At 38.9% G+C, this 15,764-nt stretch overlaps 1 protein-coding gene across 2 annotated transcripts in view; it reads left to right on the forward strand.

The window, feature by feature from the left end:
* LOC124803036 (little elongation complex subunit 2-like) overlaps window positions 1-15,764 on the forward strand; it is a 243,312-nt gene that overhangs the window by 161,904 nt on the left and 65,644 nt on the right. For both annotated transcript variants that reach the window (XM_047264150.1, XM_047264151.1), the window contains 2 exons: window positions 1,575-1,727; window positions 9,817-9,964. In XM_047264150.1, coding sequence (XP_047120106.1) covers window positions 1,575-1,727; window positions 9,817-9,964 — 301 coding nt within the window. The remainder of the gene's footprint in view (window positions 1-1,574; window positions 1,728-9,816; window positions 9,965-15,764) is intronic.

Genomic DNA, 15,764 nt, shown 5'->3' on the forward strand with positions numbered 1-15,764 from the left:
ATCAAGGAATACTGCATCTGTCTGACTGCCTTGATCCAAAGCTTTCAGTATGTCATGTGAGAAAAGTGCGAGTTTGGTATCACATGATCGATGTTTTCAGAATCCATGTTGGTTGGATTGAAAGAGGTCATTCTGTTCACCTTGTTACGTTCGAGCTCAGAATATATTGTGAGATTATGTAACAAATCAATGTCATGGTTTCTAATGGTAGATTTGTAAATCACTACTACCACTCTTTTTGTAAACTGGTGCGATCTGTGCCTTTTTCCAACTATTGGACATGGTTTTTTGTTCAAGGGTTCTACAGTAGGTTATAGTTAAAAGAGGTGCTTCAAATTAAGTATAATAACTGATAGAGATTTCTTTGGGCCCAGAAGCTTTGTCAGTTTTAATGGTTTCAACTGTTCCTCAGTGCCAATGACACTACCGCTTATTTCCCTTGTCTCTTCAGTGGTACGAGGATTAAATTCAGATCATTCTCCTGGGTTTTTAATTGTAAACTAACATTTAGAAATGGGGTTAGAAATTTTTGCTTTTGCTTTTTGCGGTTCCTGCCTCATCTGCAAGTGACTGAACATTAACTTTAGTCCCACTGACAGCCTTTCCATATGACCAGAATTTCTTTGGGTTTTGTGAAAGATGATTTAAAATTATTCTGCTATGGTTCTCACTGAAGTCTTCATGCCTTGCTCTCTTGACAATCGAAAGTGTTCCATTCAGCTTCTCTCTATCTATAGCTCTATACTTGGTTTTACATGTATTAAAAATAGTCTGTTTCTTTACAGTCCCTGTATACCATGGTGGTCCCTCCCATTATGAACTGTTCTTCAGGATACATCCTTGATGAAAGTTTAAAGTTCCTCATTGAGATATGATTCTACTGCTTTTTTATCTAGTTTATTGAACATGCATAGCTTTCTGTTTGTTTTAGTTTTGTTTTGCACTCTGGTAATCATTGTTGCCACAGCTGTCTCTTGGTCACTAATACCAGTTTCAGTGTGGCCATCCCCCAAAGAGGTCAGGTATATTTCTTGCCATTAGATATATTTCCATCATGAGTGGGGTTCCAAGCTGTGTTCTAGGGAGTTTTCAGAGAATGATTTTAGTAATATTTTACAGGATTTCGTGGCATGCCACCTATTAATGAAACTGTAATTTTTCCAATTCACTGTTAGGTGATTATAGTCTCTACCAATGATTACAGTATGGTTTGTGAACTTGCATTCAAACCAACTGTGTTTCTCTGTTACAGTTTTCAGTTACAACAGGAGATTAAGTCTGTTGGCTGATTTGCTTCAGTTTCCCTCTCAGTGGATTTGAGTTTCTTGTGTACTGCGACAGATACACTACCTCCATTTCCTATTAGACTGTTCTTTCTACACACACTTAAATTTTCCCCACAAATCTCACTGCTCTCAACTTAAGCTTTCTGTATCTTAACTTTCTGTACCTTGTATTTTGTGAGCTTCACTGCTTTTCAGGTGCACTATTGGCTTGTGGTCAGTAATTGTTGTTTATGTAATGAGTGTATATTTCTCACTGCCCGTAATCACTACTGTCCATTTTATTTGCAGTGAGCAGAGACAAAACAGCTCAGAATATCGTCTCTGGTTGTGGACCTGATGTGGTCATATCAATGAGTGGTTTGAAATGCATTATGGACAATTTCTCCCCAGAATATGATACAGAATGGGACATCCCTGTTGTTGTAAGAGAAGAGAAATCATGTAAGTATGTTGAAAGTATAACTACAGATTACTGTGATGACAGTGTTATAAAAAGTATATATTGCTACTCACCATATAGTGGAGATGTTGAATCAACATCTGCTCTGTATGGTTAGTGGCAATGTATTCTTCTTATAATGTGGCAATGTATTCTTCTTATAATGTTGACGTTATCCCATCCAGGATTTTCCATTGTTTGAACAACCATTATGTGAGATCCGTATAGAAAGAAACCCAACAAAATGTGGGTCAGTTAAGTGAATGTGTTACTTTAACATAGATTATTTTTTGGTACTTAAAATATTGCCATATTTACGAAATGAAAACCAGTGATAAAATGAATGGATAGTGGTAGTGTGAAGGTAAGTGTAGACTTAACAGCAGACCTGGAAATACATGTTATTTATATGACAAAAGCAGGAGTATGTTTTGTAATGTCATGACACCAAATATTCATAATTACAGTTGAGCTCTATCTTTTCGAATTCATTCATTCTCACATTGTGTTCTGTGGAGCTCATTATGAGAGTAAACAGTAAGGGGTTAGACAAGCCGTACTGTACCTGTCATCAGGAACCAGAAAATGTAGCATCTATTTTCGTCATAATTTGCATCTATTTATTTGTTTGTGAATGATTAGAAGCACCAATTTAAAAGATTGTCATGGTACATTAGTGAAGACAACAAAGCTATAGTTCTTTGAAACTGGCTGTTAAAAAAATGCTGACTGGGAACATTTTGAGTAGAACGTTTGCATTTGCGGAAACTGCAACAACTTTCCTTTTCCAAAATTGCCTTTGTTTTCTTCATTTGAGTGTTCTAAGCTTTCTGGAATGTAATGTGTCTCTGATTTAACATGTTTCTGCAACTTTCTTTGCCTTTTCGTGAACAATTCAATTAATTTCTGCCTTGTGTGGGTGTTCATAGTAGTGCGACCCATGCTTGACAATGCTACAGGTAGAACTGACAAGGCACTTAGCGTAGAAGTTGAACTGAAAGTAACTCTATTTGAATGTTAGGGGAAGAATTATGGGGTGCAGTCAAAAAACAGGATAGATGTTGTTTCCAACTGCTATAGAGCACAGTGCACACACAATGTAGTGGCCGTTGGCTGCGAGCGTAAACAAACTAGAATTTTGACTGCCCAAGGGGAGAGGACAGTCAGTGTTGCCAACTAACTTGGGAAATGAAAATACACCAACTCTTTTTCTAAAATTCACCAAAAAAGCACTAGAACTAACAAGCACGGTTATCATTGAATACTTCTCTCGCCATGTAACGAATGTGGACAGAACAGAAAAACTAGTTATATAAGATGTGAAATTTGAAACTTGAAAGGTGAAGTAACTAAAATGGCCCTAGAGGCAATGTTAAATTGTTGAATATTATTGTGTACAGTTACGAAAGTTACATGTATTGTACTCACTTTAAAAAATTCCCTGTTCGTCAAAATCTGCCACAAAAACTGCATTATCCTTTGATGATGATGATGATGATGATGGTGATTCTGGCAGGTGCAGCCAACATTTCTCTGCACTTACAAGGCCAAATCTGATTGCCAAAATGGATTTCACAGTTCTCACTTTCTGTCTGTTTCACTGTTTTGTTTTGATTATATTTATTTGGCTGAAGACTCAACATCTGATTCAGATGTGGAAAGAAATGGGTGGGAGTTGCAGTTTTCACTATTTCAGCAATGGGTTTTCACCACTAGAATTTCTGTATGAAGCAACTTCATTACAAAATTTTACCATGTCTTTTACTTCAGTACATTTAATGTAGTGTAAATTTTTAAGACTGATTACACAGGCCAACAGAACATTTTTTTTGAGAAACTTTTTTTACTTTGATAGCTGATCTTTGTAGATTTTTATGAGCTGAATCCAAATCTAGCCTTAGTTTCTTTGTGTGACCCATAGCTTTGAGCAATGTGCTTTTTATTATATAAAGATCCTATGCTATACAGTAAACAGGGAAATTAATGAAATGCTTTGTTACAACATAAGCATGGTTTATTTTTACAGTAAGCTATTTAAAACAATGATATGTGTTAAAAAGGTTTCACTTGTCAGCTGGACTTGGTTTGTATTTTCTTTCCCTTTTTTCTTTGAAGCTTGTGTAGCTTTTTCTACGATGAGTCACTTGCTGAACTTCCCGGTGAAGTGACCGACAGTAGTCCCCCGATCATGTTGGTGTTCCAGTGGCCTTGGTAGTGTTTTTCCATCACTTTAATGTACTGGTCATAACGCTCTCCTTGCTCCTCACTTACATCTTCCATATTGTCTGGGAAGTAATCTAGGTGACTGTTCAAAAAAGTGAAATTTTCAGGCTCATTAAACTCTCTGAAGTTTTAAACTTATTTAATATTATATTCTGGGACTTTTCCGTGTACTAAGAAGTTTGTAATGACCTGCTTGAATAATACCCATGCTTCTTTCTCATTTAAGGTCATTGTGGATTCAAAGTTAGCATCAAACATCAATTTTCTAGTGTCAGTTCTGACAAAGGCACCTTCTTTTAATTTAGCTTCTGAAAGGTGTGGAAACTTTTGGCAGAGATATTTAAAACATGGTCCATTTTTAGGCAAAGGCCTGACTTTATATGTAGAGGTGGTTGTTGTTGTCTTCAGTCCTGAGACTGGTTTGATGCAGCTCTCCATGCTACTCTATCCTGTGCAAGCTTCATCATCTCCCAGTACTTACTGCAACCTACATTCTTCTGAATCTGCTTAGTGTATTCATCTCTTGGTCTCCCTCTACGATTTTTACCCTCCACACTGCCCTCCAATGCTAAATTTGTGATCCCTTGATGCCTCAGAACGTGTCCTACCAACCGGTCCCTTCTTCTTGTCAAGTTGTGCCACAAACTCCTTTTCTCCCCAATTCTATTCAACACCTCCTCATTAGTTATGTGATCTACCCATCTAATCTTCAGCATTCTTCTGTAGCACCACATTTCAAAAGCTTCTATTCTAATCTAATTGTCCATGTTTCACTTCCATACATGGCTACACTCCATACAAATACTTTCAGAAACGACTTCCTGACACTTAAATCTATACTCGATTTTAACAAATTTCTCTTCTTGAGAAACGCTTTCCTTGCCATTGCCAGTCTACATTTTATATCCTCTGTACTTCGACCATCATCAGTTATTTTGCTCCCCAAATAGCAAAACTCCTTTATTACTTTAAGTGTCTCATTTCCTAATCTAATTCCCTCAGCATCAGCTGACTTAATTCGACTACATTCCATTATCCTCGTTTTGCTTTTGTTGATGTTCATCCACACCGTCCATTCTGTTCAACTGCTCTTCCAAGTCCTTTGCTGTCTCTGACAGAATTACAATGTCATCGGCGAACCTCAAAGTTTTTATTTCTTCTCCATGGATTTTAATACCTACTCTGAATTTTTCTTTTGTTTCCTTTACTGCTTGCTCAATATACAGATTGGATAACATCGGGGAGAGGCTACAACCCTGTCTCACTCCCTTCCCAACGGCTGCTTCCCTTTCATGCCCCTCGACTCTTATAACTGCCATCTGGTTTCTGTACAAATTGTAAATAGCCTTTCGCTCCCTGTATTTTACCCCTGCCATCTTTAGAATTTGAAAGGGAGTATTCCAGTCAACATTGTCGAAAGCTTTCTCTAAGTCTACAAATGCTAGAAATGTAGGTTTGCCTTTCCTTAATCTAGCTTCTAAGATAAGCCATAGGGTCAGTATTGCCCCACGTGTTCCAACATTTCTACGGAATCCAAACTGATCTTTGCCGAGGTCGGCTTCTACCAGTTTTTCCATTCGTCTGTAAAGAATTCGCGTTAGTATTTTGCAGCTGTGACTTATTAAACTGATAGTTCGGTAATTTTCACTTCCTTTGGGATTGGAATTATTATATTCTTCTTGAAGTCTGAGGGTATTTCGCCTGTCTCATACATCTTGCTCACCAGATGGTAGAGTTTTGTCAGGACTGGCTTTCCCAAGGCCGTCAGTAGTTCCAATGGAATGTTGTCTACTCCTGGGGCCTTGCTTCGACTCAGGTCTTTCAGTGCTCTGTCAGACTCTTCACGCAGTATCGTATCTCCCATTTCATCTTCATCTACATCCTCTTCCATTTCCATAATATTGTCCTGAAGTACATCGCCCTTTTATAGACCCTCTGTATACTCCTTCCACCTTTCTGCTTTCCGTTCTTTGCTTAGAACTGGGTTTCCATCTGAGCTCTTGATATTCATACAAGTTGCTCTCTTTTCTCCAAGGTTCTTTAATTTTCCTGTAGGCAGTATCTATCTTACCCCTAGAGAGATAAGCCTCTACGTCCTTACATTTGTCCTCTAGCCATCCCTGCTTAGCCAATTTGCACTTCCTGTCGATCTCATTTTTGAGACGTTTGTATTCCTTTTTGCCTTCTTCATTTACTGCGTTTTTATATTTTCTCCTTTCATCAATTAAATTCAATATTTCTTCTGTTACCCAAGGATTTCTACAAGCCCTTGTCTTTTTACCTACTTGATCCTCTGCCGCCTTCACTACTTCATCCCTCAGACCTACCCATTCTTCTTCTTCTTCTTCTGTATTCCCCCCCCCCCCCCCCATTCCTGTCAATTGTTCCCTGATGCTCTCCCTGAAGCTCTGTACAACCTCTGGTTTAGTCAGTTTATCCAGGTCCCATCTCCTTAAATTCTCGCCTTTTTGCAGTTTCTTCAGTTTTAATCTACAGTTCATAACCAATAGATTGTGGTCAGAGTCCACATCTGCCCCTGGAAATGTCTTACAATTTAAAACCTGGTTCCTAAATCTCTGTCTTACCATTATATAATCTATCTGATCCTTATAGTATCTTCAGGCTTCTTCCATGTATACAACCTTCTTTTATGATTCTTGAACCAAGTGTTAGCTATGATTAAGTTATGCTCTGTGGAAAATTCTACCATACGGCTTCCTCTTTCATTTCTCTCCCCCAATCCCTATTCACCCACTATGTTTCCTTCTCTCCCTTTTCCTACTCTCGAATTCCAATCACCCATGACTATTAAATTTTCATCTCCCTTCACTACTTGAATAATTTCTTTTATCTCATCATACATTTCATCAATTTCTTCATCATCTGCAGAGCCAGTTGACATATAAACTTGTACTACTGTAGTAGGCATGGGCTTCGTGTCTATCTTGGCCACAATAATGCGTTCACTATGCTGTTTGTAGTAGCTTACCCGTACCCCTATTTTTTTATTCATTATTAAACCTACTCCTGCATTACCCCTATTTGATTTTGTATTTATAACCCTGTATACACATGACCAAAGGTCTTGTTCCTCCTGCCACCGAATTTCACCAATTCCCACTATATCTAACTTCAACCTATCCATTTCCCTTTTTAAATTTTCTAACCTACCTGCCCGATTAAGGGATCTGACATTCCATGCTCCGATCCGTAGAGGTGGTAGGAGTATGTTTTTTGGATCTACAAGGTTTTTGCGTGGAATGTTCTTCTCACCAGGTTTTTAAGACTCCCTCACAGGCGATTTCTTTCTGCACCAGTGTTGATGCCTAGCCCTACTGTCCCATTGACACAAGAAACATGGAAATTTGGTAAAGCCACCTTGCTAACCAAGGAACATGTATGTTACTTTAAGATTGCCACATATCATCCAACTATGGGCAGAATAACCTATTTTATTTAGCACTATTTCTAAGTTTTCCTAGTTTTCTTTCATATGTACAGAATGTCCAAGAGGTAAAGATGCATACATGTTACCATTGTGTAATAAAACAGCCTTTAAACAAGTTTGGATGAATCAGTAAACAGCCTCCAGTCTTCCTTTTTATATTAAATATGAAACTCATTCATCAGACCGGGAATGTCTGATCAGTACACTGAATCAGCTTCTTCTTGGAAAAACTTGAAAAATTGCTGCTCTCTCTTTCTATACGTGTATGTGCTGGTTCCAACTGCCAATAAGTTCTTTTCTTTTAGTCTAGAGCCAAGCAATTCAGCTTTTTCTTTTGTCAAGCCAATATCCCTAACCAAATTATTAAGCTCGGTTTGAGTAAACAGTTTCTGTATTACACTGGAATTCGTCATCATCTGGATCATCTAAATCTTATTGTACATCAGAAAATACTTCTGTTGGAATAGAATTTAAAACATGTGGTGGTTCAGGAAATGGCAAATCTACACCATGCCCTACTGGTCAGGTGGCGGATGGATGGTTATGGTAGCTTATTGCCTTCTTGTTTTTCAAATTATGACCAGTAATATCAACACTGCAAAAGTAGTAGTCATCGGAACGATTTCTTGGCTTCCTCCATATCATAGGAACAGTAAATGTGAAGGCTCTTTTCTTTTTTTTGACCATTTTCTCAGATCTTCAACACACACATAACATACCTTATGCGTCGCTCAAGATTTATCTTGATCATCAAGTTTAGATCAAAAGTATGATAGATATATCTTTTTCACAAAGTTTCTTTTGTGTTTTTAATCGCAAATTCACCACAAATATAACAAAAACTGTCAGCAGAGTTTTTACAACCACAATTAGACATTGTACTGAGCACACATACAGGAAACGGGAAAGTGAGGTTAGGTTGACAGTAAACAAAACACCATGTGTTAACACAAAAATAGAATCAACCTTTTTTGCTAGCAAATGTTTTCAGCAATGCTACCAACATCATCTACATTCATTACACCTTACCATTGCAGGCGTTACTGCGTTGAATACCTTGTCTGCTAATTCAGCTACCTTGTCCAAGGCAATGTTGGCTTGCAATGCAGTAAATTGCTTTCACTTGAGGTGGTAGATGACTGCTCCACAAGATACATAGTATGCTATTGCGACTGTATCAGTATCAACTTTACTGCACATATCCCTAATGTGTTGTGAGAGCCTCCTGTCACTAATGTTCTTGCGTTAAAACTTGCCGAACACATTCCTCTAGCGAGGTAGACACCTCATGGATCAGTTCTCCATTGTTTCATAAGTATCTGTCACAGGTGGGGCTGTGATTACATCTTTAATTATGCACCGGATTTGTGGTCTGCTGGCTTATCAGTAGGGTCTGCCACAATTCTTGCTTAGAGAATGCTGGCCTCCTCTTGTGTGAACTACAGTGCTGGTTTGTGCAGCCAGAAAGGTGGTAAATGCACAGGAAGCCAAGAGAGTGAGGGTACAGTTTTGATAAGTGATTCAGTCGTGTTAAATCTTTTCTTACAATGTGTAATATGAATAAATAAAGTCAGGGTCACCAGTTTCGGAGCTTCTAGAAGATTAGCTGTCCTAAAAATATTAGTCTGTGTTCTTGAAATTTAGTCATACCTCAAACACAAATACTAACGTCATGGGAAGGAGAGAATGTTATTTAATGCACAAGGAAGAACAATTAGTATTTCTTATCAACTGAGAAGTTAACAGAAGTATGTGAAAAAAAAAGAAAGAAAGAAAGAAAGAAAATCTGGAATGAATCGGTCTCTAAGAACAACAGCCATGGAAAGTCATAATCAGGGAGTGCTAAACCAACGGAAACACAGCACGCCCTGCAGATGGCTCATGAACTCTTTTGACAACTAACATGTGTATATCAGCTGAAGACAACTAGCAATTTTGACATTACATGTATATTGCAGTGAATTTCACCGTGGTATCAAACCAAAATATTCTGCAACAAACACTCATACTGTTTTTAGTAATGCATGTCTCTGAAAGATCAGTTTTGAAGGGAGACGATGCTACAAGAAAGTTATTAGTACATTGGATGACTAGGAAACAAGTATTGACATTTCATAGTAATGATATGCACAGTAAAGTTATTTATTTATTCATGTTTCATGTAAAATATGTATAATAGCTTTCAGTCTGATGGGAGAATTTGTATATAATGAAGCTTTTGCGTACCTTTTAAACTAAATTTGAGCCCAGAGTAACAATAGTAGTATTTAAAATAAAAAATAAAGAAGAATATTAGCTTTCACTTACTACACACTTAAAGTTATAAAGATTGCTTTTTACACTTTTTCAACTTACCATTATTAAAATTCAGAAATGTGTGCTATTTTAAATATTTACAGAAACTTCTATCTGTTTTTCAGCAAATGGCTCATATTTCAGCAAAAAAGTTGTTTATATTGATAAACCGTTGCCACCAAGGAGCATGAGTATTATGGATAAAAATAAATGGTATCACAAATACGGTATCAGAGCTCTTCTGTGTCGCCCACGAAGCCAAGGGGTTTTGAAGTAAGTCTAGCATCAGCAGTCATGAAATTAATAATATTGTTCATTGTTCCTCAGCATGCTCTTGTCCTTCTCCTCCTCCTCCTCCTCCTCCTCCTTCTTTAAAAAAATAAAAATAAGAGGCGGAGACAGCCGGGAATGTCCTTGGACTCCTATCTCAAGGTGGCACCTCACTTCACTTTGGATGTCTAATGTGTGATAGTGTGGTTCAGAGGATGCTTCTGTATTAATTGAGGACAGTGTCCTCACAACCAGTTGTCTACTCCTCCACTATGGAACCTTCTAAGATCACTAGTGTCTTCAGAAGAGTGCTGAAGCAGTAGTTCAGTTCCTCAAAGCTAACAAACTTATGCATCCAAGAACTTCGTTACTGGATTCCACTTCTCCCGGAATTTCACGTGACACTGAAATGTATGTAGAAAATACCAGCTTTTTCCGTTTTCAAGAGCAGACCAGGCACTCAGCCTTAAGATGTGGCAGTGCTCTTACACCACTTGCAAGTCTTTAAAATGCCTGACATGTTTGCATTTTATGTTACACATACTAAACACGTATGTTGCTCATTGAACATGTTTGTGAACAGCTCAGTAAATGTAATTTTCAATAGCAGCTAATATAATAGATTTGGAAAACCATTTGCAACAGTCAAAGCATAATCTTTTTTAGAAGTAAGTTTGGTAACTTGTCTTTTCCATTTATTTAAAAAATACTAACCATAGACTTGATTGATTCCATAGATATGGCTTTGGTGTCATGGTAATTATACAAACATAACTGTAATGCTCATGTAATTCCACAGAAATATCAATAGTTAAGATACAAATTTACAACAGATTTTTTATTTACTTGTATACAGATGAGTATGGGAGCTTAAAACAAAATTCTGTCCAATGCAGAGGTTTTAAAAAAAGTTAATGGAAATAAATGTTGGCAAGAGGTGCAGGGTGTATACGACCTGGGACAACGGAAATCCGGGAAAAACCCGGGAATTTTTTCATCCGGGAAAAACCCGGGAATTTTTCGGAATTCCGGGAATTTTTCATTGTTTTAGCTTTCAGTTAAATTTTTGTAATTTTGACTGCAGAATTGATCTCTAGCAGCAATAAAATATAAACGAGAGGGAAAAAAATAAAACTTTAGTGGCAAAAGTAATGTGCGATTTACAACAACAAAAAAGTGCACACACAAGCGTCTGCAAATAGCAAAAACATGTCAAAGACCATAGGGCGCAGACTGTAATTCTTCGTAACAATAAACTGCTTGTTATGAGCTTGACGTCACAACTGTTCACATTAGGTTCGTTTGACCAGTTGCCAGCGGTCTGTTGCGCATGCGCATTTGACTCGCGTATAAGCAGTACCTTCTCCCGCTTCCCCTCTACTTGAAGCTATATAGCAACCTTGACTTGAGGTTTGACTGTTAGCTGTATCAGTAGTAGCAGCAAGCAGCCAGATGCAAACGAGAAAAATTTTGCTCGCGCCCTCTAGCTGTCAGATTCGCGCTTGCACAGAGTTGTCTGAGTTGCAGTGGGGAGGGGGTTAGTCTCCACGTGACCCGTGTTTACGTTAAGTGATTTCGCTGCTTCTCTTCGTGTACAGCTCCCACGTCAAATGAAAACAAAACGGATTTCTGTGGCCGGAAGCTATCAAGTGAATTAAAATACATTCACATAATTATGGAGGGCAAAAATATATTATTAATTTCAGTTTTCTAATTTTATTTTATTTCTAAGTTAGTAGCAGTCAAGCATTAATCGTCTTGCAGAACAATGAAGTTATTTTTGCAAGTTTGTTAAAGAAATTTGGCTTTATTAATGTTTCCGCTGAGGCAATCATTTTATTGGAAACGAAGTGTTTCATTCTACAGTATTGGCTATTTCCAACTGTTCGCTGAATTTCAAATGCACGTTGTCATCTTCTGCCATGTGTGGCATTATGCCATAATAAAGAACCAAAAATAAGATCGTAGAGTACTGGTACTCCAAGAAAATTTACATCCCAAAAAACCACACTGAAAAGCTTAATATCAGATGGGACCTACTTCATTGTGAATCTGGAAAATGCCAATTTGCACTTCCAAGCCGAATTATGCATTTTAGTATGGTTTACGAAATTCTAATGCTCTTTGAAGTATCCTCTGATGCCCTGTTTCTTTTATGGTATAATGTAAGCTCTCTTAGTGCTTTATGCACACGAACATGCGGGCTTCCTACACCACGCTGCAGTTGCACACGCACAATAATTCCTGTTTTCTAGCTCTCTCCGGCAACTGGTAAATTGAACCTATTTTTAACAGCCTCCGGATAGTACTGCGAACAGTGGTTAGAAAAGCGTTACTTTTAAAGTAAATTTCTTTTTACATAGGATGAAATATGTTACGTGTGATAAAGTGGGATGGATATCTAAATCACAGAGCGTTCGAAACTGAACAGTTTGAGAACCAGCCACTTACAAGAATTTTGAGCCAAGACATTTACGTCATAATTTTAAATTTACTGGCACATTTGTGTGACGTATCTTAAAGCATAACACACGCAAAAAAAGATCAATATTACATGTGAAAGCTTAGCTTCTGTTGTAGCGTGTTAATCTTAGAGACCAATATTATATGTGAAAGCTTAGCTTTTCTTGTAGATATACGGTACTGTTTACATTAATGTAAACCGTTAACTTTTCCTCTTGTGTGTTCGCGCTATGTAACCAGTGATCTTGCTATTGGCTGACTATAACACGTGTCCTAAGCTCTGAATAGCTGCTGTCATCGGCTGGCGAGATCTCGTGGCTTGAGACATGACTCGCTTACAAAAGGACATCGCAAACTCGGTTTCAACGCTCCGGAAACTAACGCACTGTGTTTGGTGCAATTCGAATTTATACTTTCGTAATACAAAAATATGCAGCGTATATGTTACTGCAAATCAAAGGTCTTTCGAAAACTTCTCTCCTTTTTTTAAATTAAAAGTCTCTCCTAAATCCTAAACCTCCCCCCCCCTCCCCCACCACCACCGAGGATGGCCTCGGAACCCAAGCAGCAGGCGTCATCTGTCGTGCCAACATGTGCCACTACTTGCAGCTGGTTGCACTCAGTGCATTCAATAGCTGCCGGCAGGGCCGCCTCTACGTCGCGGATGAGACCTCCCGGCAAACATACCGAATGCACACTGGAATTCTTTCCCACGTTGCCTGCTATCTCCCTGAGGGGCTCCATCACCCACTTAACATTGGAGCTCCCAGTGACAAGCATACCCACCCTCTGTACTTGTCCAGACTGGGCAGGAAAATTGATCACTGGACCAACAGGAGAGGCATTCCGTGCTGCCTCAGAGTTATCATCCACACTGGGTAACACCTCATACCGGTTGCTGAGGTGTAGGGAGCTAGCTGCTCGCCCTGCTCCCTCTTTTGCCTTCCACCCAGTGACATGCGAACCCAACACTGCCTGCCACCCACTCTGGAGTGAGGTGGACCAGATAGATGTTGCATATCAGAAGCCGCAGCAACGTCCAGGTCACCAGGGGAGTCCAGTGGCACAAAGGGTGTCGCAGGTCTCGTCACTGGTGACTCAACGTCACCGCAACTTCAAGCATTAGGTAGAAGCTTGTCGACAGTATTCAACGCAGCTTACAGCTGTTTTCGGACAGCAGCCAACTCTCCTTGTGTCCACTCACAACAACCACAGTTCGTAGTCATGTTGTACTGTGTATAAAATAGATATAAGATCTCAAATAGCGCTACTGAGTTTGAAATGTATATAAAATATACCAAAGGGGAATAAAGTAACACTAAAAGTTTCTGTGCAGATTTCGCACTGTGCTCTGAGACCGCAAGCTATTAAACAGAAATAAATTTTTCTACTGAAGTTGACGCATTTTCAGATACCTCTAATCCTGTTTACCGAAAAGTTACTGCACGAGATAAATATTCAAACTAGAATGCACTGAACCGAACGGTATGCTGTCTACTAGCACAAAATTAAAACTTTGTGGTATGACTAATTTTCTGACGATGGGAAAATTTATACTAGGAAGCTGCCTTACACAAGGATATTCACAAGACTAACACAAAAACAAAAACTGTGATCAATTTTCTAACCACTAGTCTACACAGTAAAATAGACACGTATGGTTCACTTCTTTGCAGAAGCAAGTGAAAAACTAAACAAGACTACATTAATTTACTGCTTATTAGACAAGTGGTGGTGGTGGTGGTGGTGCTGCGCATCCTCTAGGCTTGGCGACTGCCAGTTTCTTACTACACTCGTAGAACTCAACTTGAGTTATACATTTACTGTAGTATTTCAAAAGTCTGTCGCACATGTTATCAAAAGAGAGTGAAGGCAGATCCTGCAGGGGGATAGTTGGCAAAGGAGTTGATACATGTATGGTTATAACCAAGACAAAAAGAAAGTGTGGCATAAGGTAACATCAGTCAATCCAAATGTATGAAAGTACTTCCACAACCATTTTTCGTAAGCTCCCCAATCTTTGACAGACTCATCGTAAGCCATAAACAGCAGAATAAACGACCAGGGTATTGACAGACAAACCAGGATGTGCAAGGGGTGTCGCGGCAGGCAGTGTAGATTGAGACAGACCCGAACTGACCAAAACAGAGGCAAGCGTTTGCAATACATGGGTTTGATTGTGTTGTGTTATGGCAAATGCCTGCTGTTGTTGACTGAGATGCTGCAATGCCACTGTAAGAGCCCCTTGCTGATCAACTATTCAACATAAAAATTCATCAATAGCACCGTCAGACATCGTAGATGCAATGGAGGGCCAACCAGAGACTAAAAACCACATGGAAAATAATCCTACACTCGTCGTCACTTTGGTTATAATTTGGGCACATGACACAACCAAGAATGTTAGTACACCTTTATTAGTGTGTGGCATGTACACCAACCACTGTAACATACATTGAACACAATAAGATAAGGCAAATGTATGCAAACAGTAATAACATGATAATTGGGCACGAGCGTAGTACGGCAGTGTTTAAATAGGCACTCATCCATGCTGGGCTGTTTTGGAAGTACACAGTATTGCTGTTTTGGGGTACACTCTCACGGATGATAACACACTGCTATGCTAACTGCTAATGCATGTGCGGCTTTCAAGTGTGTGCGCATGACTTCAATTTCTCATCCTTTATGTCCATGATACCCATTAATTTTCAAAGGCTTTTGGTGCTAGATCACTAGACACTCTCTTTTTGTGCAAACAGCCACTGGATCTGTGAACTTCCTTTATACCACAAACAAGTAGCAAAGGATAAACAGTGCTGACACCACGATTCTGTCGAACTGAAGAAAGTCGTGCCGACTAAAAAATGCTGTATCAAATCCCGAAAGAAATAGTGTCTTATCGCACTGCTAAATGAAATGTCGTGCTGAACTGAGGAGGACCAGACAAAGTAAAGACAGATGAAGTAGTGCCAATACAGGCAGTGCCTGAGACTGCATGTTTGCAGCTCTTTAGGCACATATGGAATTTTGTACTTCACAGCCGACCCTACCATAAAGAGAGTTTTACATAAATCTCTAGGTTTGCATCCAGACACGATTCTATTGGCCCGCTTTTGCAGCTTGAATGTGTTGATAGCTGATTTAGAGTTCCCCCAAAATGTGACCCCATATTTAAGGTGATAATGAAAGTGTGCATGATATGCACTCTTTACTGTTTTCTCACTGCAATGGGATTTTAATGAGCAAAGAAGGTAGCAGGTCTTGTACCATTTTGTGTTAAGCTATTTTATATGCTTGTTGCATTTTACGTTGCTCTGCAGCCGTAAACCTAAGAATT

This window comes from Schistocerca piceifrons, chromosome 6 (genome assembly GCF_021461385.2).
Source record: "Schistocerca piceifrons isolate TAMUIC-IGC-003096 chromosome 6, iqSchPice1.1, whole genome shotgun sequence".
NCBI lineage: Eukaryota > Metazoa > Arthropoda > Insecta > Orthoptera > Acrididae > Schistocerca > Schistocerca piceifrons.